Source organism: Notolabrus celidotus, chromosome 15, assembly GCF_009762535.1.
Source record: "Notolabrus celidotus isolate fNotCel1 chromosome 15, fNotCel1.pri, whole genome shotgun sequence".
Lineage (NCBI taxonomy): Eukaryota > Metazoa > Chordata > Actinopteri > Labriformes > Labridae > Notolabrus > Notolabrus celidotus.
In genome coordinates this window covers 8,489,784-8,516,452 of record NC_048286.1, presented here as the reverse complement: position 1 = coordinate 8,516,452, position 26,669 = coordinate 8,489,784, and the positions used below count along the sequence as shown (strand labels likewise).

Here is a 26,669-nt window from a genome sequence, read left to right as displayed (position 1 = left end):
AAGAACACAAACAGCGAAAAAGCTTAAGGGAAAATATATATATATATATATATATATATACATATAATAAATACATTTCCAGGCCCTAAATAAAATCAGATTATGCTCACTTTCCTTATTTTTATTCTTATTTTGTCCTTGTTGTTGTTCTTTCTCTTTGCACATTTTCTTTTACGTTTTTTTCTGCATGAGTTATCAAACTCTATCTTCATGGATGTGTTAAAAATGAATTGCTTACATACAGGCAGCAGTTTTATACAAATTATAAGCAAACTCATCCATGCTAATGCTGATATGCTGTCACGTCTTCTTGGTTTTGTTTTTTTGTGTGTGTGTGTGTGTGTGTGTGTTTTCTCTCTTCTTTATTTCTTGAAAACAAATAAAAATTGAATTAAAAAATAAAATTATAGCTGCGGTTGGTAGTCAGATTTAGGTACACTTTATGTTATACTGGTTAAAATGATCTTTATGATGGGGTGCTGGTGGCCTAGCGGCCTAAGCGTCCCACATACAGAGGCTACAGTCCTCGTCGCAGGGGTCGCCGGTTCGATTCCGGGCCGGTCGACCATGTCCTTCCCCATTCTCTGCTCCCCACATTTCCTGTCTCTCTTCAGCAGTACTATCAAATAAAGGCAAAAAGGCCAAAAATTAAACTAAAAAAAAAAAAAAAAAAATTATCTTTATGTCTCGATGGCAATCAATCCATAATGTGTTGAGTGAAAAAAAAAGCCTCTATCTACAGCCGGAGTAAACCTGGGAAAACACCAACCAATCCCTGCCATCAGGAGCCAAATTATGAAACCAATCAAATCCCGTCCTGCCATTCTGCCCGCCTCCTGCGCCTACATTTCATGTTTGTTTGTGTTTTCAACTTTCACTATGATAATGTTTTGGTGTTTTCTTACCGCTGAGTGAGACATGAGTTGACATAGTGCAAAACACAAACGATGTGCTGAGGACCGGTTTAGACTCAGTCACCATCATATGGTCGCATATCAGTAGCGCTCGTACATGTGAGCAGGGGTGTTGTTTTGGATTAAAAAAAAAAAGGAACCTAAGCATTGCTAAGAAAAGGAAAACATGCACATGGTGCTGGTTTAGCTCAGTGGTTGGATCCTGCGCCCCATGTACAGAGACTGCAGTCCTCAGGCTCTCCTCTAACTCTCCACCCCCCGCTCCCTCTTCCCTGTCACTCCCGGCTCTATCTACAGTCCTATCATCTCAATTAAGGCATGAAAAGCCCCAAAAGAAAATTTAAAAACCCGACGTTGCATAATATTTCATGCATGGCTCACAGATTATCCTCTATTTGTGCTGCTTATAGTGAAAGTTTTCTTTACAGCTCCAATTTAGAAGATGTGTATAACAACAATGACGCTTTCGAGGTTTTGCTAAAATTCATACACTGTAAGAAGTGATTTGTTGGATAAATTTAAGACGTGAGAGCGGCCTTACTTCAGAGCAGGACTCACCTCATTGTAACGATTACTGGGGATCTTAATGCTCGTCTTCCTCACCTCCATGTCCACAACCAGACCTTTTACCACCGGTAGTGTGTACTGGTAGTTACGGAAGTCCTATGACAAAGACAGAAAAACAGACAGGGGTTGCGAACAGTTAAATAAAACTTAAGTAAAACAGTGTTGCAGGAGAATTATTACAAAACAGGAACAAATCAAGGCATTTGGAGAAGGATCCTTTAACTACATGTTGCAAATTGTGACTCAAAAATATTGAATTGATCAACAAAGCACAGTAAAGCTCTGAAACCTTGAAAATGGAGAACAGTGCAAGACCAAGAGGAGCAAGAAAAGGGATCAAACTTACTGCGAGGAGGTTCATGATGGTGTGACCGGTCTCTCCAAAGAGGGGTTTTCTGAAGCGCACACTGAAGAGTGGACAAGGATAAACTGCAAAACAGATTAAAGGGTATTGTTATTCCCAAAATATAAACTCCGTTATCATCCAAGTGATTCCTTCATGAGACAAGTCTACTCTTTCTCTCAACAGTATTATTCAGGTGTCATGTATTTTTTTAATTTGGGAGCATTTGTTTATCTCTATTTATAGTCCTTTCTGCAGCCTTATTTCCCCCCTGTGTGTTTAATTTGACTTCTTATTTATAGTCTTGTTATGAGAGTTGTTTGTTTGTTTAAAGGTGAGGTGTTTCCAGTCTTTTTATTAATGCCACAACTTGTGTTCCCTGTGTTTTTGATCCTCTTCACTCATAAATGCAAATGAACCGAACAAGAGACCCCACGCACACATCAAATACAAACTGCGCCTGCAGTTAGAAGGAGCGCTCCTAATCCACAAGTGAAAAATAAGGCTGCTTTTTTCTCCAGCATTCAAAGCTTCTTAGACGACTATTTTTAGCCTTATCTCTGCAAACAGCTGGAAATTAGATCTCTCCACAAACTCTCATCAGCAATAAAAAAAACAATCTCTGCCTCAATCTGCGGTTCAGCCAGGACTCGTGTGTGAGCGAGTGACCCAGCCTCCCGCTGGTCACTGCTTAAGGTACCAGGTGGGAGCGTGGAGAACGACGCTGTTTGTGTGGTGGATTAATTTCATGGTGATGCTAACAGTCTGTGTTTTAAAAGCCTTGGCTGTATGTGGCTTTGTTAATGTATTCTATCCGTGCTGACTGGAAGCAGGCAAGAAGCTTAGCAGAGCCAGGCGGTGCTCCGTGCTGGCAGGTCTGGCTGTGAGAGAGAAGGGGATTTGGAGGAGACGAGGCTCCCTCCCATAAAACCCCTCACAAGACTACTTGGTTCATGTGGGAAGCAGCGGGACACGTATAAGAGCAGGTTCATCGAGAGTCGACAGGCCTTTTCTGACAGCTGACATGCTAAGCTGTACAGATCAACGTGGGTCTGTATTTTTTACCTCATGAAACCATCAAACCGAGGGAGGAAGCTCACACTCTCTGCTCTTTTCCATCTTTTATTTTGATGGATCTAGTTATTCACAGAAACATGCCGTGCCTATCTTTACTGATTGCAAAAATGCAGTGAATATCACACGATTTTAGAAATCTGAAGCTCAGTCTTTCTCATCACATCACTCCTGTTCTGCAGGTTTCTGCTCACTGCTCACTGCTGCTGAGGATGTTTTGGTGTGCAGCCAGCTTGCAGGTGAAATTATTGTGGCTGTCCGCAGTCAGCCAACAGAAACACAGTTGCGGAAGAGCAAGACCGCTGACTGTAAATAGAAACATTTTTACAGTTAGTGATTGCACATTAATATTCATTTTTACTGACTTCATCAAAGTAGCATTTTATCTCTTTCTGAGCTGCATACAGAGAGCTTTAACTGAGGACTGATTTCACTGTGCTGTCTTGGTGTTTGATAACGACTATAAACAGCTGAGAGCACAGAAAGCTGGCGTCAATGATCAAATTTGTTTTCTCACTCTTTTTATTTTCATGCAGAACGCCAAAAATAAAATTAATTAATTCATGTACATCAGTTAATATATATTAAAAGTGGTTACTTGAAGAGCTACTTTTCCATGAAGACAATGAGAAGGTCTCTGCTGATGAGGATCATGTGTCATAATGAAGCTCTGGAACAAACTTTGGAAGCCTGATTCACAAATGTGCCATGCAAGCTTCATGTGTGAATGCAACTGGACTAATTTTCACCCTTTCCTGCCAGCCCCTTAAAAAATGTCTGTGAGAAATCAGGATGAACTGATGTGTGAACGCAGCAAGTAATAATCAGGAAAAGTCCCCATGAATGACTTGGTGGGGTTAATCAGCGCGACTGGTGCGATCTCTGCACACGTATGAAGCTGCATCAGACCTTTTCTGCTCGCATCATGTCCTTTTCCACTCTTTTGTTGATGCAGTGAACAATGCAAATACACATGGCATTTATTTAAGGCAAAAACAGTCATCATAGTGTCTTACAAGTGTTTAAAACATTATACTGTGACTACTATATCTCTATCCTCCTCCTCCCTCTGAAAAAGGAAAATCTCTCCCTGAGAGGAACATATGTGAAAGGACATCGTCAGAGGCCGGCTGTTCTGAAATCTTTTAGAAACTTCCAGGAGTTAATGTCTGAATGGACTTGAGTTTTTGTTTTAAAGACCAATAGTGCTGTGGATTTATACTTATATATCTCTTTTCTAGCCTTTCTGACCACTCTAAGCACTTTTACGCTACTCGTCTTATTTGGGGTACAGAGTCTTGCTCAAGGACACTTCGGCATGTGACTGCAGGGGGATTGAACCGCTAACCTTGATTGATAGACGACCGACTACAATTTCCCTGCACTTCCTACTTCAGTCATTTTCCATAACGATATGGAAACTATAAATAAACTTTAAAATTATTTATCAAATCATTTTGTTCCCCTACAATTATTATATTGTACACTACCAGTCAAAAGTTTGGATACACCTCCCCATTCAATGGGTTTTATTTATTTTATTTTCGACATTGTAGATTAATACTGAAGACATCAAAACTATGAAATATGATATGGATTACAACAGTAGTCAAATAGGACTATCCATTGTGTATTAACCCTACCTCTGAACAACACGACACTGATGGTCTCAAACACTAAATATCTCACAGAATCTAAAATATAAAACATATTCTGCTTTGTGTAACCATTTGTTGTTAAATAATAATTCCATGTGTTCATTCATAGTTTTGATGTCTTCAGTATTAACCTATAATGTTGAAAATAATTAAAATAAATAAAAACATTGAATGAGAAGGTGTTTCCAAACTTTTGACTGGTACTGTATATTAGAGGAGGGAGGCTAACTCACATTATGATAACCAGTACTCTACCCATGATAACGATCATATCACCATACAGTGATTCTTCAATAACTGATCAATTGCAGGACATTTATAGGATAATTCATCACTATAACTGAAGTGAGTATATAAATGTTTATTACAGGATTGATGTCATTTGTGGCACCATGAGGAGTTGATAAGTACTGACATAGTGAGTCAAAATATCAATATTTGTGTAGTTTGAACTATTCGTCCTGACTCACATCTGTACTCTGCTCCCAGCCGCAGCATGAGGCGGATGGGGAAGACTTTGGCCCAGGGCGTTTCCCACTTCTGTATCAGGATGCCGAAGAGGTAAGGCGGGTTGGGAAGCAGCAGGTCCTGCAGCGACTGGAAGGAGGGGCTGATGTAGAGGAAGCCGCCGTGCTCCTTACTGCCCAGGAAGCTCTGCGTGAAGAACGAGTGACTCAGGTGGCTCAGCACGTTGCCTGTAAAAAGACGAGGAGGAAAAAGAGAAGGAGAGGTTAGTGATGCAGAATATGAGGGGGAGGAGGAGGAAGAGGGAGGAAGAGAGGGATGGGAATTAGGAGAGGGGTAGGCACAGCAGGGTAGCAGGAGAGAATAGGGGTAATATAATAGGAGACGGAGGGGGAAAGTTATAAAAAGCAGAGAATGACGTAAGAAGGGTAAAGATAAAGATGAAGAGGATGAAACAGAGGAAAAGGAAGAGGATCAAAACGAGCACAAGTGAGGAGAAAAAGAGAAACGAAACCACACTCTCATCCTCATTGGTCGGCAGGAGTGACTTTAGACTATTCCTGGGATTATTTTAGGAGGTAAGGAGCCTCAAAGTTCCAGGATGGAATAAAACACATCTTGCCTCATCAACCTACAACCTTATATTCCTCGAACAGGTTTCATATTACTTATTATCTAAGGGGGAGATCATTGGCTCTAGATGCCTCGTAACACCGTGACAAAGCTGTGTCTGGAACTTGCTTAAGCTAGCACTTCTTCTCCAGGCCTGACTGACGTCACGTTAATCAGGAACGACTCCCACAATATGGCTCCATTCCACCAGCCTGAAAGTACTCCAGTATGACTATGGAAAAAGGAAACAGCCTGCGGGGAGCAAGCCGTCAATGTCACCCGATATTAGCCAATCGTGCTCTGCAGCATACGGAGTTAAAAATGCAAGACAAGCAGCAGCGAGGTGTCACGCCTAGAGGTGGAAACCTGACAGCAGGACGCTAACGTGTGGTCCATTTCTCCGATGCAGTTGACGAGCAGTGAACAGTAACCCAGTTTCAAAATATAGCATCACTAGAAATGAAAAGTAGAGCTTGGACACTTTCCTCCTGCACCGCAACACATTAGACTCATTTTTCACCTGGCAGCACCTGACTGAGACAGGTAGACTCACCTGGGAGCCCTAAGACAGGACTACTAATGAGCTGCAATCTCCCCCAAGAGGAGCCCAAAGTGGAGATGGACTAGTTTCACAGTGGGCCTCCTGGTGGAGCTGTTGGTTGTGTTCTTACCACTGAGGGCCTCCTGGTAGAGCTGCACAAAGTGTGTGAAGATGTCTTTGGGGATGGTTTTCTCGTCAGGTAGACACTGCAGCAGGATGACCACCTCTGCCTGGCCGACGGCGTGCATGCCCTTCGTCGTCACGTACCAACACTTCCTGTTTACATCTGCGGGAAGAGGGGAGAGCGGGTCAGTCATATCAGACATACAGGAGATGGTTACAGAAATACATACAAGCCAGAATCACATTAATCTGCTCATTTTAAAATTCAAGTTAATTTCATGAAGGTGATGTTGCCAGTTTGGGCATGTCAACACTTCAGAGATGACTTCAGTCTGAAGTGAATACATATAGAAAATTAAATGTTCATGTGTTCCTCCTTTAAAGGAACTCTAGAAATTAGATACTCAGGATTTAAATTAAAACAATAAAGCCCAAAACACTGTGGAGGAACTGAGATAGATTGTAACATTTATTTACACCAGTCTTAGAAAGACTTGTTTCCTTGTGAGACTCAAAGTAACTTGAGAAAAAAAAACACTCAAACAAATACAACAACAAGCAGACAGAGCTGTCACTCTACATTTCATCCCTGCCAACTATGTGATGAATATCCAGCCAAACACTTCACATACAGCATGTGAGCCACCAGGGAGTTGTCCCAATTGCACTTCTTGTGATTTTTCTCTTTGCACTTTTGAAGCAGGATTCTACGAAGAATTATAAAATTAAATCCAAAATTGTAGTATTGTGAGCATCCCTTAGGCTAAAAGTGGCCTTAATGTCAGTAAAGAGGCAAAAATGTGACTTATTTCAGGCTTGACTAGGATATAAAAACAGTATAATGCAACATTTATAGGGAAATCTACGATCTCATGTTAATTCACACGATACACATTTTTTTTAGTGTTAAATTAATTATTTCTAAAGTAGGTCCACACTGATTCAGATCCTCCAAACCTCCTCAAATAATAATTTATCTATATTTTAAACTTGATCTCATAATTTCTGCTTTAATATAAGAAAGGCCCTCCTGTGTAACTTACAGTTGACAAGCTTGACCATAGCCAGCAGGTTTGCGTTGAGCACAAAGACCAGAGGATCCGGGCCTCCCTCCTCCAGCTGCTGCATGAGGACGATCTCTGACGGCCTCTCCTCCACAGCATAGTCTGCAGGTGGGTCAGGAGAAAAACGAGAGAAGAAGGTGGAGGGGGTAGTTGAGGTGAAGTGAGATTAACAGACAGGAGAGAAGCGAGGATGACGGAGGAGTGGAGATGTCAGGAGCGGGAATCAGAGAGGAGGTGAGGATAAGAAAGGTGTCACATGAGCAGCAGCAGACTCTACCAGGCCTTTAAACATCTGAGATGCATTCCCTGAAAACAAATCATCTTCTCCCCTTCTGTTTGCAATGAGTGGTCCACACATGAGCCATGATCAAAAAAGCATGTGAAAAACAAACACACAGCACAAACACAGCAGCTGACGGAGCAATGAGGAGGCAGCAGAATGGTGAGGATGAGGGCAAGCACCTGTGATGTGGCCTCCCGTACCTCCTTTGACTCCGGTGGAGATGAGGATGGGAGGGAGCCCGTCCTCCGGGATCAGGCTGAGGGAGCTGCCCACTGGGCTGCCCACCGGGGCACTGGGGGTGTTGGCTGCCTGGGGTGGAGAGGAGGGGAGGGGGTGTGGTGTTAGACGTCATCTATAACACAGAGGTTTTGATGCTACTCCTTTATGACAAGATTTAACTATCCTCTCTCTCTCTCTCTCTTATTCTGCTCTATCCCTGTTTCCAACCCTAACTCGGTCTCAGCAGATGTGTGTCTAACATGAGTCTGGTTATGCTAGAGGTTTCTGCCTGTTAAAGGAAGTTTGTCCTTGCCCCTGTATGTTGCTAAATGCTGCAACATACAAGTGCTCTGCTCATGGTGGATTAAGATGAGATCAGAGAGTCCTGGACTGGATCTTATCCTTTCATGATGTTGGGTCTATGTTAATAATAAAACATAGAGTACAGTGTTGACCTGCTCTGTTTTTAAAGCGTCTTCAGATAAAAAAAATTGTGCTTTGGTGCTATATAAATAAAGATTGATTGAAATGGATTGAAAACAGCCGTGGTAACAGGTCCATGCAGGTGCTGCAGTTCTTACGAAACCTGAATACTTTAGCCAGTGCCAGTTTCTTTCTGGCAGAGAAAACAATGACAGTAGTTAGTAATGAGTATAACAATTTAGCAGTATTTAAAAAATAAATATTATAAGAGAAATGTTTCATAACACACTGCAGTGTGTACCATTTGACATGCAGGCTATGAAAAAGAAAGTTGTAATGTATTGGTCCCAGGTAGAACACATGACATTTGTAGACCAGATCAGACAAATAAGCAATGGTAGCAGATCTTGATTGCATATCCATGTGTGCAGATGTTAAGCTGCACACTCATATAGCGGGCCAGCCTGTGTCCCGCATGTCATTCCCTCACTCTCTCCCGGTTTCCTGCTCTATCCACTGTCCTCTCCTGTCTTAATAAAGCCCCAAAAATATAACTTTAAAAAAAAAAAGGATTGCATATCCAGAGATATGTAGCGGTTATAGTAAAAGATTTGAAACCACGCCTCCCTCTCTGAAGCAGGACGACATTCCCAGAGAGCACTTCTACTTCAGAATCTTCTGAACCTTTGGCAGTGAATTCAAACTCATGCATCTCTGACTCTATGCCAATATGGCTGTCACGGTATCACGAGAGCATGTGATTTTAAACACGTTATGTCTGCATAGCATCACCATGCCACCTATCTAAATGCTTCAACAATCAATCTGCTCAACAGCCCATGAATCATCCAGTCCGATGAGTGCACCTCACGACCACAGGAACAAAACTCAAAGTGCTGTTCTATGATGTGGGCCAAACTAACAGGCTTTACTTTAAGCGTTTCAAGCTTCTGGAATTTATAATCCTGATTAATCAAACAAGGAATATTTATTTTGAACTCCTTTAGAGGTCTATTTGTTGCAGTCAGTGACCAAGCCAGTTCACCAGCAACAATCCCACAAAAAGACTTCTTTGTGGTTCCCTTGAGGCTCACTACGGAGCAGCTAACACGGCCATGCAAGCTAACCTAATAGCATTAGCTGTGGGGGAATGTTTTCATTCCAAGCGTACCTCTGAGGATTCAGAAGTGGAGGATTTGTTTGAAAACGTGGAGATGGCCAGTGACTGGGAGGGGGCCGGGTTTGAGGCTGGAGGTCTGGGTGACTCTGACATGTCTCCATTAGGCAGGAGGCCGTCAGCGAACCACACCCTCCTCTGCTCCCGTGTAAGGGACCCTTAAAGGTGAGAGACAAACAAAAAGTGAATTAGACACCCCGTAAGATTGAGTCCACCATACTGAAAGCAGCCTTTAACAGTAATATAACAATAATACTTTAAAAATAATGAATGTCACAGTGTAATGTGAGAAGGTAGCGCTAAGAGCATCTTTATTCATGGTTCAGGTCGTACCCTCGCTGCCGGACTGTTTCAGGACTCCCACAGGGACCATGACAGTAGGAGGAGGTGAGCTGAGCACCCCAGATGCCTGAGCCTGCTGCAGAGGGGGGATGGTGGAGCAGTACTCTGCCGGGTTGTTGGGGTTCGGACTCTGGTTGCTTGTTGTGACCGGTGTCTCCCATGATTGAGCTGACAGAGACAGAAACATCACGAGTGAATGTGGAAACATGTCTGAAAGTAAACAGGCGTAACGATGGTATCAACAGAGTTACTGGACTACAAGTGAACCTGACTGGACAGAGACAGATGTTTTCTTCTATTTTTAGAGCGTACTAATAGTATTTAATTTCACTGTCAAATTAGTTAAAATTAAAGGTGCAGTACGTATTTTTAGCTGCATTTCGCAGACTTGTAATATAATATTCATAAGTATGTTTAAATTAGTGTATGATCACCTGAATATAAAGATTGTTTGTTAACATAGAATGAGCCTTTCATATCATTGCCATATTTCTACCGTATCACAGAACAGACAAACTACTAACATGCACATTTCTTTATTAAGCGAGTAGCCGTACGGAATGCACTGGTTGGAAAATGAAGAAGACGAAGAAGAGACTCGTTGTGTGCAAAAGAATTTGCACAGATAGTAAAAACTTGACAATGGAAGATCATACTTCTCATGCAACACAGACGCTTCTTGTCCTCGAAGGCAACTGCTGCGAGGGGCTTCAGCGAGGGGAGGGGTGAGCTAGGGAGCGTTTCAATCCAGAATCTGACTGCTTGATATCGCTAAATAATGCCATTTCTACACACTGTAGCTTTAAATAGACTAGGTAATGAGCTAACAAGCAAAGGTGTTGCTAATTTTGTTAACGAGGGCAGACCCACCTTCATAATGAGAATTAATGCTTATAGTCAAACTTGTTGATTTTGTGATATTGCATGCTGTAATGCATGCTGTATGTAAATGCAGCACATATATGATTTAAAAGCAATACAATAATTCTAATATAATCCTCTACTTCTATGCAAAAATCATATCAATGCAACAGTTTTTCTGTGAGAGACTTTGATTATTTTCAAGAGTTACTTTTTTATTTTAACTTCCCACAAAAACGGCTCTTTCACTGTGAATCATTGCGTTTTATTTATTTGCTGTTTTATCACAATCTTGCAGCACCCACAGTTGCCTCTATATATCCAATGTGAGTCTTAATGCACCATATAAATGTGAAAAAACATGTCTGCACGCGTAATGATGCTCACCACATGTAAGAGCAGAATGACAGGTGACACAGACTCGGGCCTCCTTCCTGTCCATGTACATAAGCCTGCACTTCAGGCTGCAGCATGTCGCACAGAACACCTTAAACAAACAAACACAGACACAATGAGGAGAAAAATACTTCATACACATCATGATCACTCTGAATGAAAAACATTCCTTCAGTGATTGGACTTTAACTGTGAAGCTTTAAGGCTAAAGAATTGAAAACAGGTTGTTTTGCTTTCAGCAGCAAATGTAGCATTTTATGGATATTGATTTTCTGCTCTATGCCAGAGCTTGAACGAGCTGCAGCTGTGTGCAGGGTAATGTGCTATAGCACCTCCCTACCATCATTACCCAGCAGTAACATGTATTTAGTAGACTATTAGTGTAAGGGTGGAGGATCCTTTTCATTTCAGGGCCTCACAGCACCAGCAGAAACTGGTTTGTGTATCTACCAGTGCGGTGCTGCTGCTGGTGGATGCACCGAGGATCCTGCCGATGTGTCTATTGTTTGCGATGTTGGTGTCAGTATTACTGCAGTGCCAGCTCCTCCCTGCTCAAGTGGCAGAGGCTGTTTGTTTACCACCCTGGGAAATTAAGTAGCAGTCCGGCGATTTTTCCAGTGCAGTGTCAGCGACCACATCTTCTCTTTAGAGCACGGTGTGGACACCCTGCTGCATGTGTGGGTGGCGCTAATGCAAGAGAGCTACCTGCATACTCACTAAGTTTATCTGCACAGAAAGGAATTCATCTTTCAAAGCCCTTCTTTTAGTTTACCTTCTTACTTATCAGTCTTTAGTGACTGATAAAGTATGCTCTGTTAAGTGTTTTAAAAGTTGAGTCACATTTCTCAGTCTGTTTTTCTTTCTTGTCCCTCTCTGAAACCGTTTATCTGTTCTGTGTACTGATGGTGTTTTAACAGAGATGTAAGATACAGCGATTAAATCATAGTTTTTCACAGTGCTGAAATGTTTTGAGTTAAGAGTTTCACTTAAAAGCAGCTCAAACCCTCCACTGACCTTGCCGCAGGCCCTGCAGTGATGCCTCCTCTTGGTGAAGGTGAACTTGACATCACATTTCATACAAATGGGAGCCTGGGAGTCAGGCACCCACACAGGGGCCACCTCTCCCAGGGAGCTGGCAGGCTTCCTGCACAGAGCACCCTGCTGGCCTGCCTGGAGGTCATTATCTGGGCTCTCTGAGGGAATCAGGGGTGGAGAGTGTACGGCGCCCTCTCCATTCACCCCGACTGTGCTCAGATCAGACCCGCTGGGTGTAATCTCAGACGGCACGCCTCTCCGGCCCTGGCTCTCCAGGTTTTTGTTCTTGCTGACGACACTCGGACAGAGCTGGTTCTGGACCTGGCCTGAAAGCGGCTGTGGGATCTGGAGCTTGAGGGTGACGGGCTGCTTCGGTCGAGCTCCTCCGTAAGGAACGCTTACCGGCTGCAGGCGGTTATTGTTGAGTTTTGGTTGGATGCTACCTGACCCTGCTGCTCCTCCTTCTCCGTTCTCTTGCTTGCTCTCTTCCATCTCCTTCTCCTCAGTGACAGAGTCCTCTTTAGACGGGACAGGAGAGGGAGAAAAACCTTCATCCTCCTCCTCCTCCTTCCCCTCCGTCTCCTGTTGCTGGGAATGCACGCTGCTTTCCTGCTCTGAACCGTTGAAAAGGCTTGTTATTCTGAGAAGCTGGTCCGTCTGTCCATCTTGACCACATCCCCACTCCTTTTTCTCCACTCCCACACTTTCAGGAGGAGATAAACCATTCGTCTCCACCTCACAAGCAGTCTTAATATCTCCTCCTCTGTGTAGGAGACTTTCTACCTGGTCTTCCTTTATGTCTGCACTTGTCTGTTCTCGCCCATTTTCTTGTAAAACAGCTGTAACAACTTCCTCTTTGATGTCTCCCCCGTTTTGTATCCTTGCTTCTACATTTGGGTGAATTTTCTGGGACAAAGCTTCAACCTGTCCTGATCCAACCTCAAAGGTAAAGTGAGTGTGGCTGACATCCGAGCCCCCTTCTCCTCTTACAGAGGCGACTCTCTCCTCATGATGAGGTTTACCCTCCTGATCAGAGGCACCGGGCTTGTTGTCCGGGGAAGAATGTATCTCCTGTGTGAGCCCATCCAGTTGTGGGCTCACAGGGCTGGCGGGACAGCCGTTCTCCACAGCACCACAGGCTGTCAGGGGGGGCGGCGAGAGGTCGTCTGTGCCCACCAGTTTGCCAATGTTGGGCTGAGGGAGGGGAGGGCTGTGGACGTCCGCCGGCCTCTCCTCCGCCCAGGACGGAGGATCCGGGCCGGGGTGTCTTTTCGGGTCAGCCCCCGGGGAGGCGGTGGAGGAGGAGTCTGTAAGGGTCTTAAAGGGCAGCGGACTCTCCCGGGGGCTGAGGTCTGCGTGGGCCAGGGCGGGGTTCAGAGATAGCAGGTGGGCTGGTGGGGCCAGAATCTGGGTCCACTTGGCATCTGAGAGAATGGGATTATCTGCCTCATCTAATGGAGACAGAAGAGAGTGATACAGAGGATTATAAAGATATCACTTTGACTTTAAGTCTTTAAAACCATGTGACACCCTTTCACATTAAACACAGTTCAATAAGAGACTCTGTCGCATCTGGATGCTTAGCAGGGTGGATATTTACAAGAGTTCAACTAGATTCCTCTTTTATTTCCCTTCTCTCTCTTAGTCTGGAAGAAGAAAAATAAAGCTTGAAGAAAAAACTGAAGCAGCTTTTTTCCTCTGATTGTGTGAGTTGGTCAGTTTAGCTCTACAGTTTCATTTTATGTTCCACCTTGATCACTGAGGTCCTCGAATGCTTCCCTTTTAAATGTTCCTCGTGTGTCTCACACAAGTGCCGGCCAGAGAGCTTCTGATTTTATGCCCCTAAACTGTGGAACTCTCTTCCTCTAGACATTAAAACATTGAAATATCTGGGTGTTTCTAAAATTAAACTTAAGACTTACCTTGTTTTTTTTTGTTTTGTTGGGCATTTTTGCCTTTATTGATAGGACAGTTGTAGATAGACAGGAAATGTGGGGAGTAGAGAGTGGGGAAAGACATGCAGCAAATAGTCATGGCTGGGAATCGAGCAAGCAACCTCTGAGACGGACTATAGCCTCTGTATGCGAGTTGCTTAAACCGTTAGGCCACCAATGCCCCAGAGTTACCTCGTTAAATCTGGCTTTTAACTTGGAGTAATTTATTTTTAGCCCTGGAATACATTATTACCATTATTACACTTGTTTTAGCATCATTTTTATTTTTTATTTCATTATATCTTACTCTATGTAATTTTATTTTTTTATTTTTTTATTTTTTTTCTAGTATTTATCTGATTTTATTTTAATAATTTATTATAATGCTTTTATTTTCTGATATTTTTATCTGATTGAATTGTATTGATTTTACTACAATGATTTTATTTATTTTATTTTATTTTATTTTATTGTTCTGTTACTTCTCTGATTTTATTTTATTTATTTGATCATCATGGTTGTATTTTAACCACTTTTACTTACTACTGTTGTTTTCTGTCTCTGTTTCTTTTTTGAAGCACTTTGGGCGTCAAGCTTGAATGTATGAAAGGTGCTATATAAATAAAAGACACATTTAGGACATGTTTGGACTGAGTTATTTGACCTTAAATTAAGATGATGAGAGGGCACCGGAACTCACATGGCTTCATTCCAACATTGAATCATTTCCTGCAACAATTTCAGTATTTATACAGTCGTTTGGTGTATGCCAGCAGCAGAACAGTACTCCTAATGTTTTGTCTTCTTGTCACACTGAAGACATGAAACTGAAAAGAGGAAGGGGTTTCTAAAAGCAAAGAGATCATGGACCTAAAACAGTGTGACAGGAAGCCTCAAATGAACTGCTACAGAGAACTAACAGACATACACACTCCCAAGTGATCCAAATAGCTAAAAATGGCGGTAACAAAACCAGGGGACAAATTGAGAAATGAGGTTGGCATGGAGTGGGAAATTAGCGTGTGGATGGACTGGGAAATTCTGAGAAAGTGGGCCAAACAGCTCGGTCACTACTGGGAGCCATCAGTCAGGTTGACACATGAATGCTGGGTAAAACCAGCGGAAATTTCCCTTATATCTATCTATTCAAACCCACTCTCTCACATAGCCGTGTCAGCGACTGCACACTGCTCTCCTCCCTCCAAAGGAATTCATACTAAGCTGTTTTAGTATGTGTGCTGTACCATGTTCAAACACACACACACACACACACACACACACACACACACACACACACACACACACACACACACACACACACACACACACACACACACACACACACACACACACACACACACACACACACACACAGAGTTAATCTGGCAAACTGGATCCCTGGCACAGGACACACAGATAATCACTCACAGCCCAAACACACACTGAGCTCACAGTACCATTTAAAGATGCTGTGTGTGGGGGACTGGCATTTTTTTCTGGGGTCGTCTGCCACAAAAAGAGGCAGATTGTTTGTTCCTGACAGCTGGGAGTGTGCAGACACACCGCTCAGTAGTGCCGTGTTTACTTTACAAACCACCATAAATAAACACAGAGAGGAACCTCTGATTCAGAAAGGCCTTCACACAATTGCTTCACTCGTTTTGTGAGCGCTGAGATGAAAAAGTGTCTTGGCTTGCACTAATTACACAGTTTCACACATGCCTGAGGGAAATTGATAATCCAATTAGTCGTATTCCCTCTCTGCATAGCCTCAATCAGCACCTGTGAATGTTACGCAGACTCATTGGGTGTAGGCTGATTGTCTGTACACCTTGATGATTTACTCACTGCTTACATAACGCTAACCACAGCTCCTCTGAAGCTGTAATCCCACAGCTGCACCTTGTCCCATCTGTCTTTCCTCAAACACAGTGACTCACTGTTTGTCCTCGTCTCGTCTCCACCTCCGCAGCTCACCTTCGTTCTGCTCAAACTCGTCCAGCACCTTGTCCAGGTTGAAGGCCTCGGCCTGGAAATAATTCTCCATGGGTCAGGAAGCTCCACCCTGCCGACGGCCGCGTGAACCTAAAGCAGGAGGAGCGTATTCTTAATACCATAGAGTATGCAGATGTCCCCCACAGCCCTGAATCATATCTCCTTTTTCATATCCTTGTCCTCCACTTATTTCAATATCATTTGTTTAAGCAGAAAGATCCCCTCTGACACTCTTCTTCTCCTACTTCTCATTTCCATCACATGCTGTCCTCTGGTCTTTGATCACTCTGGGGCCTCACAGATAATGAAAGCTAAGCGTGGGTCTGGCTAAGAACAGGTTTCTTTTTAAACCAGGAGAGAAATATTTGACCTGGATTACAATAACAAGCTGACATCCAGAAAGGAGGTGTGTCTGTGCCTCCTAAGCCCTTTCCTTGAGCCAACACACACAGGGCTGTGCTTTTATTTCAGAGTCTGTAGCAGCAATATTTCAGGTTAAGACTCCAGCTAACTATAAATTCATACTATTGTTTACCCTACAAGTTACAGAAACGTAATAGAATAGTAAAATTATTTAAAACATTTTCCTTGAGTCAAAGGTGGCATTGTGTACTTTACTTACCTTCTCTAAATAACAGTTAAAAATGTTAAAAATATTATAATTTGGACATTTTAAAGCAGAGATAAGCTACAAATCTTCACAGTTTAGTAGATCAATTCAGACGAAACCACATCATTTACTGGAAAATCACTCAAACAATGAGTTGTTACTCGACTACTCTTTATGGATTTAGATAAAATGCCAAATAAGGCTAAATTAAACTGCAAATGTTTGGACAGAGAAACTGTTGGAAATTGTACAGGACATAATTTTACAGACTCTGAGTTTAGAGTGTCTAAGTAATGGTTGCATAATGTTGGAAATCTAGCAAACTAATAATAATACAAAAATAATAATAATCTTTCTTTGTATAGCACTTTTCAAAACAAAGTGCTTTATAATGCACAAGAGGACAAGTGTAAAATCTTTTTAAAGTTAGTGCATAGACTATTACTTTAAAAAGTAAACATAAAAAACAAACAAACAAAGCTGTCCTAGCCTAACACTCACCAGAGTTCAGTTTAAGTTGCAGCATCATGCTAAAACATAAAATGTAAATTCTCTTTTGTGGTTGATGCTGGAGGGTTGATGATGTGATCATGTTTTGATGGTCAGCTGTTTACGCTGGAAACAGTAAAATAGTATGCAAAGCATATCACAAGCTAACTATACAACTCCACTTTATCATTTGTTTGTTCAGTGTAACCATTCAGAGAGTCAAAGCCAGCACACCTGCTGGATTATTCAGGGTGTGTTTCATAGTTTAGAACACAGAAATGGTCTACATTCATCTAACTCCAGTTAAAATCTGATATCTATATGGAGTCATGAAAAATATCTCTCTGTGTCTCAGTCCTCACCTGCACAGAGGTCCTCCTCAGTGGGCCCAGGCGGTGTTTTTCTCCTCAGCGAGTTCCCTTCTCAGTTCTCCCCTCACCCAGTCTGGCAAGCGCCCAGCGCCCACACCTAAGACAGGGGAGAGAGCAGCAACATCATTAAAACACTGGCTTGGTAAAGGAAGCTGCTCGTTTTAGCAGCATTAGCAAAGAATTTCCTGCATGCATACATAAATAAACTTCTTGAGGTCAAGATTGAGCACTTTTCACTTTGGTGATTTGTGGGTTAAAGTTTCTTAAGGCCAAATCTCCACACTCTAAGACTTTGAGGTGTGTTCCCAGAGAGCAGGTGAGTGCTTAATAAGAGCTGTCCCACTGTCAAATCATCAAGAGCATGAGGTCTGTGATCATAGAATGTATAAAATATGGACGTAGTATCCGTGACGTCGGCAGCAATATTGCTGTTGTCGGGCGATTGTGACGTAAAGAGGCGGGCTTTGAGCCTCCTAGCAAACAGCTACAGTGTTCCCGTCTGTCAATCAAGTCAGCTGTGCCTCTCATTGGAAGACTCATAATCTCAATATCTATGAAATTGCCACGTTAGAAAAAAATTCACCCCCCCTACAGTGTGTGCCGATCAACTTTTGTATCAGGCTGTAAACATGTTTATTTCTGCTATAAAGATTGTCTTTTTTTAATTGGTGTGTATGTGGTTTCCAGTACTTCTAGAGCCAGCCTCAACCTATGAAACACAAGACAAAGTCGAACTTCACAACTCATCCAGAGGTGAGACAAAGCTTTGAGGTTTGATATTTTCAAGGACGGTTGAATAATTGGTCAGTAAATCAGAATATTTGTATAAAACACTCAATTTAGAGATTTCACCTTGAGGATGGAGAGCCACAACGTGCATCTTCCACCATATTAATTTAAAGTGATCACTGGATGATAATAATAAAGTCAGGAGTTCCTTTTTCAATAACACAACGAGAAGTAAAATCACACCAGACTGCTCAAACTTACGGGCTCTGCCACCCATCCCAGTCTTTGAGAATCGGTGTGGGACACTCCGTTCCTGAACAACACATTGCATCAATAGATCGGACAGTACATCCAGCTTATCTTGTGTATTGTACATTATCATAGATAGTGAGCCATTACCCATCCAAGCTCGACAAGACAATCAGAGGCATGAATGGAAAACAGCTGAAGCCTGAATCGCTGCGAAGAAACCTGCACAGTCTGTCCTTGCTGATGAGGAGACCTTGAAGCGAGGGTGTGATGCTGTGGGGCGTGAGCAGCGTGCTCGTGTGTGTGTAGCTTCGAATGAGTAACAGCCACGATGAACTTCAGGGTCATTCTCATAAGGACAAGAGCGACCAAGGATTACACCAGGGACCAGATATTCCGCAGAGCCAAAGCCTCAGAGAAAGGAGCAGAGTCAACACATTTTCTGCTTAGTTTAAGGTGCAAGCACGGGCACGATGTCAGCACTTAACAGAGAAGACACGAAAACAGGAGGCTACTACACATGAAGTGTGCACTGTGGGTCAAACACTTTCTGCCACGCTAAGAATGAGACTGGAGGAGGACTACAATGAGAGCCAAACTTCTCAAATAAAACTGCAGGAAGTCCACACAGGCTTAGAGAAAATCTACAACTAATAATCCATCATTCTGTGAATGAAACAAAGCAACTAAGCTCTAATTAAAGCATGTTACAAACCTTAGGGGAGGGCTGTGCAGATGGAGTTTGATGATGACTCAGTTCAGGCACAATGCACGCCAAGTGATGTCACCGCTCAATCAATGCATGAGTACACTCTACTCACTAACATAAATACATAATGAAGAGTATGATAAACATTTCATATGATCATCTGCAAACCTTCAAAACATAATCTCAATCTAGAAATGACAGAGGTGCACAAAAAGGCTTCATAAAAACGACACACACTGATCTGAACCGTCAGCAAAGTGAAGCCAATTTTGTAAAAGAACAGCCAGGTAAACATAAGACAGATGATGACATTATTACCCGGCTTTCTTACTGATGCTCCGGCTGTGTAAGATGCTTGATTCTGATTGGTCAAAACCCCTTTAACAACAGTTATTAACTTTCACTAGAGACAATCTGATCACTTGTCACGTCAAATCAATCCGTGGAAGAGAGTTCAAACACATTTCGCTTCTTCTTGTGAACACCATACTTTAGTCTGTACCTTCAGGGTGAACCTGTCAGGACTCTATTTCCCATAAGCACCTGCTAACCATACATCATCCCTTACATTATAACTACTAAAATAAACACAAGAAATCAAGACAAGTCATACTTGTCCCTCGGCTTCATCTCTAACAAAGGAGGTTCATCTTACATTAAAAATTTGAAAGACTCATGTTGTAGTCACGTTTGATTGCCTCCTTTGTAACAGTAGCTTGTTGGTTTTTCATTTTCAGTGTCACAAACAGATAAATGTATAAACTATGGACGTAGTATCTGTGACTTCACCCATCTGTTTCTGAGGCACTGTTTTGAGGCCAATTGTCGGCGGGAGCCATATTGCTGCTGTCTAGCGATTGTGCCATAAAGAGGCGGGTTTTGAGCCTCCTCGCCAACAGCTACAGTGTTCCCGCCTATCAATCAAATCAGCTGTGTCTCTCATTGGAAGACTCGTAATCTCAATATCTTCGAAAGGCCGTTTAGAAAAAAATTCACCCCCCTCACAGTGTGTGCCCATGGAGAAATGAGCTATCCAGACTACACTCGTCTTTTGTACCAGGCTGTCAACATGGTTTTTTTTCTGCTGTAAAGATCGTCTTTTTTGAATTGGTGTGTATGTGGTTTCCGGTACATGGACCCTCCAGATTTTTAGAACAGAGGTTGCCGCTTGGTCACAAACAGAAGATGCAATTTAGTATTTTTTTGCAGACTATGTTCCAAATTCAAGATACAGGAGTTTTTTTGCAAACAACGCGCCTGTGTTTCAGTGTGTATGGCCGTTAGATGTATAGTTATGTGTTGATGTGTAGGATCAAGGGTAAGGGTGGTTAGAAAATATTTTACATCTACGAGAGAGGGCCCTGCAGAAAAAGTTTAGGAATCAGGGCTTTAAAATTTTGCAATACTCAGTCATTAAACTACACTTTTTTTATGAAAGGAACATTCAATCATCACAGGATAAAAAGTCTGTTAAACCTCAGGTATGCCAATCTGTCCAATCAGGAAGCACAAGTGATTGTGAATCACTTTCTCCTGTTTTGGTGCAATGGGCATAATAACAGGAGCAACAGAGAGCCAACAGCAAGACAGCCCCCTAAAAAGGAATGGTTTTGCATTTGGTGGTCAAGCAGTTGCTCTCTTCTCATCCTTCATGACTAGCTCTGCTCTCTGTTTGTGTTTGCAAGTGTCCTTGTCACTACTGGTAGCATGAGGTGGTACCTGCAGCCCAACCAAGTTGCACAGGTAGTCCATTTCCAGGATAGTGATCCACACAAGTGGTCACAAGAAGGTTTGCTGCGTCTCCCAGCACAGAATCAAGAGCCTGAAGGAGATACCAAGGAGAGCTAAACAGAGCCATAGAAGGGCATCAACCCAGCAGCAGGACCAGTACCTGCTCCTCTGTGTGAGGAGGAGCAGAAGGAAAATAAATTTCACCAGAGTCCCACAAAATGACCTCCAGCAGGCTTTGGTGTGTATGACCAAACAGCCAGAAACAGACTCCATGAAGGGGGCCCAATGTCCTCTAGTGGGACCTGTGCTCACAGCCCAGCACCGTGCAGCTCCATGTAGATGTTGTCAGGAGTGAATACAAGCATGCAACAGATAAACACATGACTGAGTCACGTTATGAGATGCTGTGATGGCATTTACACATGATGGATCAGCCTATGATTTCAACGTTCAGTGTGATTTTGACGATTTTCAACTTGAGTTATTTGTTCATTAAGATCAGATGTGGGATTTAAAGGTGAGTACACACTACAGGATAATCGGGCTGATTTTTGTCCCGATCTCCCCCTTACGTTCAAAGCCAGCAAAGGCCCGATTGTCTGATGTTTGCAAACAACATGGTGTATGATTTTCCTGTGGTGTGGGGTGTGTTAAGGGGGATTTTGTCTAGTCGGAGCCACATTTTACTACGCTAGATTTGGAATATTGAGCGTGAAGATCCTGATACTCTGCTGAAGAATGGGTTAGTGTGTGGTGTGCTCTGTAGTGCACACCACACACTATAAGATCAGAAGAGAGAGGACTTGTGCGATCTGTCTTTTGTTATCATCAAGTGTGTGGTCTCTAAAGGTGTGAAGGTCTGAAGAATCCTGTAATGTGTGCCTGTCATTAGTGTTCCCTTAAATTATTAAAAAAAAAAAAAAAACAACGACACAGCTTCTGTCTGAATGATAACAGCAAGAAGAACTTCCAATTACTTTATTTTAATGTTGACAGATATTTAGGGGAGGGATGTGACCCTTGACCCCAGGACTCACATCTTCAGGAACTATCAGGAGAAAAACAGAGACAGCATTATTTTGTCTGGACAGTATTGAGTTTGTAATAACAGCCCTGCTGTGAACATAAACACACCAAAATTCCTCATTTGGCCCGAGACATCTACCTATTGAATCAGGACCAATTGATGCTAAAGCAATTTTAACAGAACTGTTGGAAAAAACATTATCGATCAAAGCCAAGCCGGAGACCGTTGTTGTTGAAATCATGAAACAAGAGCAGGAGTATCAGATGTCAGGCAAGCCTCATTAAAATTGCCTGGGCAGGAAAAGCATGAAAACAAGCTGGCTTTTTGAAAACAGACACACATGAAAAGTGAAACCAAAGGCTGGGAGATGATCCAGGTTGGGTGGAATTCACCTGAAGTGACCACAGAATGAGTTCCCCGAGTTTAACCTTGTCTAACCGCCGCAGCTTTCACTTCAGCAGAGAGGTTTTACTCGGCACTCTACGCTCTTTTAACTCACTCTACAGACTTCCTAAATCGTCTCGAATCGTGAGAGCCTCAAAAAAGGTCTGGTAGACTGCGAGACGGTGCACACACAAAACACACGCACAGACGCATGTGGTCAGACACACACAAACACTCAGACAGATACGCCTCCATGAGGACAGGAGCCCATCCCTGATTAAGATTTAATTACTCTGCAGAGGCATTGAATAATGCATCTTTAGTCAAAGTGCGTGATGGAGTTGTATTTTTAGACATGTAAACTTGGGCTATAAAAGAGACATATGTGCATGAGAGAGAGAGAGTCATTCAGAGGGTTTGTTTGACTGAAGGAAAGGGTTCTGCAGGTCTACTGTTGTTGTGTGTGCACGCTCCAACGCTGCAATTAATGAGAAATATTAAAGGTTAAGAAGCAAGCAATTACATGTGGTTTGGCCTGAAGTGAAACTGGAATAACAAGACTGTGCATGAGAGTGGAGCTGGGATCTTGAACCCTATCACAGACTTATCTGACAGCACAGTCATTTACAACATTCACAGAGATCAGATTTACAACTTCTTTATCCTCTTTTTAAAACACATTTTTATGGATGTGCTTTTACAGGAGATGTCACCTGAGAGTGTTTTATATTTCTTATCTTTTGATTGTTTTAATCTTGTATCTCTGGTTTGGTTTATTCTTCTACGATTGTTTTATTCCTTTCATTTGTTGGCGGTCATAACCTTTTTACCTTCCTTTATATCTCTGTCACTTCTTTTTACTGTTAACCCTCTGCATTTTCTTCTTAAGCCAACTTTTAGTCATTGTCTTCCTCACATTTCTCCTTTATTTTCTTTAGTTTCTTTATCTTTAAAACAATTGAACATTTTCTTGATTTCAACTGTTTAAAAATAAGAATATTTTTAAAGTGTTTTCTTCCTTTAGAGTTCTTTTAGAGGAATTTTGTGTCTTTTAAAATGTTTTATTTCTTGATCTGTGATTTTATGTCCTGCTTGTTTTATTTTGCTACCCATGAAAAGCAGTTTGTAACCTGGCATTTTAAAAGTGCTCTATACATAAAAAATATTACTATGATTATGATTATGATTATTATTATCATTTTTAAACGACTTTGTAACCTGGCTTTTGAAAAGTGCTACATACATACAAATTATTATTATTATTATTATTATTATTATTATTATTATTATTATTATTATTATTATTTGTAAATTACTTTGAAACCTGAGTTTTGAAAAGTGCTCTATAAAATAGTTTTTATTATCATTATTATTATTTATTTATTTTTTGTAAACAACTTTGTAACCCTTTTTTCAAAAAGTGCTATATAAATCAAATGATTATGATTAGGATTATTCTTACATCTTAGTTTGTTAAAAAAAGGTTAAATCTGTTTTAAACTGTATAAGATAGCTGGAACTCATAACTCTGAACAAGCTGAATGTATGGAACATATTGGGGTTAAACTTTATTAACTTTGTTGATACAATTTGCCAGTAATAAAATCATTTGCAATATGATTTTGTCAAAATACTGTCTTAAAATGAAATCATGAGTTTTCTTTATTTTTTTGTGACAACGCAACACTATAAATAGTTCATAAAAATGTGCAATTAAAAATAGTCTCTTCATAAATTGGTAAACACAACATGGAACATGACTAAAACAAGACCTGGCTCTGTGATCTATATTTAAAGCGAGGGACTTGCAGTTGTTCTTCATCCACTACAGTCATGCTCCAGGCTCCAGTGTGAGCCAGACATGCTAATAATGAAATGGCCTAACAGACTCCTAACACGATAAACTATGGCTGACTGGACATCCTGACATGGCAGCAGAATTAAATAAGACAAGGACATAAACAGCGAGGAAGCTTGGGCAAAGCGGCACGTTAAAACAGTTCATTGAGTCCGCGCTGTCAGGACGAGACTACGTTTCCTGTTGTTGTTTCCTGTGAAGGGAGCAGCGTTCACTTCCTCAACTATCAGCTGGAATTCCTTCACAGTCATGAGGAGTGTCATGACATCTTTCTTTAGGTCACGTACTTTGGATTAGGTAATGATGTTTCCCATCAATACTCTTCTTTCTGCTTTCTTGTGTCGTCATATTTGGGGCGTTTACTTTCAGAGGTCTAATTCCAGCAGTGGGATTCAGCTACAAACAAATAAAAACGCTGCACTCTGCCAGCTTTTAAGATTATGCTCCTTTTACAGCAAACATATTAATATGTCACTGCAGGAAATGACAGGTAACCATCCTCGACATGGGGCTCCTGAAACATCCCATCATAATGTAAACATTACTCCAACTGTGCCTCTCTCTGTGTGACAAGTCCAGAAACCTGACAGTGACCTTGCAGTTCTTCTTTCACTTATGAATAAATATCATGCAGAAATGTTCCCCAGTGTTCACACTGGGTCCAGCTCCTGTGGTATTAGAGAGCACAAGAGGTATACAAAGAATTACTGATGGGACACAGAGGCGGAGTCCACACACCTTAGCATTAAACCATGCTGTTGGGAAGTGGATTCTTTTTATTGTCTCACTTTTAAAAAATGTTTTTTGCCTCTCAATACCAATTCTTAAAAACCTGGATTTAATTATTTATTTTTTTCAAAGATGTGTTCATTTGAATTTTTTTTCCATTATATACAGAGGGTTAATTTGAACAATTAAGGCAAGTTGTGTTGTTCTAATAAAATAAAACAAAAATAAGTAGACAGGTGAATAAATCTGTTCATTAGAAAATAATAATATTAATAATAATAAAAAAATAATACTAATACTAATTTAAAATAGAAAATAAATAACTAAAGATGAGAAAAAAAGAAAATGACCATAATGAAAGTTAAAAAAGTTAACAGGTAAATATTATGAAAATAAAATTAATAATAAAAGAAAATAAAAATAATAATTATAGTTATACTAATTTAAAATAAAAAAGAAATAACTAAGAGAAAAAAAGAAAATGATAATAATGAAAGTACAAAAAATGAATAGTTAAATATTCAAAAAATAATAATAATACATAAGAATAATTATTAGCGTTATACTTATTTAAAATAGAAAATAAATAACTCAAGAAGAGAAAAAAAGAAAATGACATTAATGAAAGTTAATATAGGTTAATATTAAAACAATAATAATAATAAATACGAAAGGTCAAAATAATAAGAATAAACAGACAAATAAAAAGAATAAAAATAACTTGTAATAAGTTAAAACTACACCCTCAACAGAACATGGTATTCCCTGAATTCAGATACCAGGACACAAAAAGGTGTTCAGTAGTAGGTAGATCTTGGAACTGCAGTGCTTGTATAAGATCGAAGAAAGGCTGCATGATATCTGGATTTAAGAGGGGTCTGTTACCAAGGACTCCCTCCAATACATCCTGATCAAACACATAGATCTCCCACTTAGATTTATTAGCATTAAATCATGTTTTTCACACAAGGTTAACAGTAATGGGGATTAATGGAAAACACATATGTCCATCAGATTCTTTCTGCCATACTTCAACACACTGAAGCATAAGTTACATTAAGTCATGTTATCATGAGAAGCTGCACATTAAATCATGATTAGTGCAGTGACACATGGCCTTGGCCTTGGCCTTGGGGGTAGCTCTGACTGATATGAACATGCATGATGAAGACATGGCAAAGAAAACATAAACATGCAATGTGGTTTAAGAAAAATAATTGTATTAACATGTCCCGTGAACTCACATTCAACATGTGAACGTTTGACCCGGCAGATAGAGGCCTTGATATATTCATATGATTTGATCAGTGAGATGGAGTCAATGCTAGCCATCAGAGAGAGTCTTTATCATTACAGCAAGGCAGCTCTTTTAGCTCGCTCTATGATATACTCAACTTTACAAACACAATTCATCCAAAAGAAACAAGAACTCAACGTGAAGATTGCAGATGATGCTTGGAGGTGTGTTAAAACATTGAGCGTCTGTAACTGAGTGAAAGAAACTCAACTTCTGACACTGCACAGGGCCAACCATCCATCCCAACATCACAGATTTAACACTAACTTTTTCACAAAGAGTTCCAGGTGCAAAATCAAACAGGCAGTCTCACCTATTGCATGTGGTCTTGCAGAAAGATACAGCAGCTCTGGTGGATCATGGTGCAATAAATGAATAAGCTTCTATACATTAGCATAGATGGTGACCCTTATGGTAACTTTGTATATCTAACACCTTTATCACTGACAAATATACAAGG

General features: G+C 41.2%; 1 protein-coding gene across 2 annotated transcripts in view; it reads right to left on the bottom strand.

The window, feature by feature from the left end:
• The window catches only part of zfyve9a (zinc finger, FYVE domain containing 9a), a 41,649-nt gene that overhangs the window by 10,303 nt on the left and 4,677 nt on the right, over window positions 1-26,669 (bottom strand). Inside the window, exons 2-13 of one of the 2 annotated variants that reach the window (XM_034702272.1) lie at window positions 17,488-17,593; window positions 16,009-16,116; window positions 12,077-13,548; window positions 11,054-11,153; window positions 9,797-9,973; window positions 9,458-9,621; window positions 7,824-7,953; window positions 7,341-7,463; window positions 6,305-6,460; window positions 5,027-5,251; window positions 1,828-1,910; window positions 1,473-1,577 (exon numbers count right to left, since the gene is read on the bottom strand). In XM_034702272.1, the coding sequence (XP_034558163.1) occupies window positions 1,473-1,577; window positions 1,828-1,910; window positions 5,027-5,251; window positions 6,305-6,460; window positions 7,341-7,463; window positions 7,824-7,953; window positions 9,458-9,621; window positions 9,797-9,973; window positions 11,054-11,153; window positions 12,077-13,548; window positions 16,009-16,078 (2,805 nt within the window). In that variant the 5' untranslated portion in view covers window positions 16,079-16,116; window positions 17,488-17,593. The remainder of the gene's footprint in view (window positions 1-1,472; window positions 1,578-1,827; window positions 1,911-5,026; window positions 5,252-6,304; window positions 6,461-7,340; window positions 7,464-7,823; window positions 7,954-9,457; window positions 9,622-9,796; window positions 9,974-11,053; window positions 11,154-12,076; window positions 13,549-16,008; window positions 16,117-17,487; window positions 17,594-26,669) is intronic. The other variant, XM_034702273.1, reaches the window with a different exon arrangement.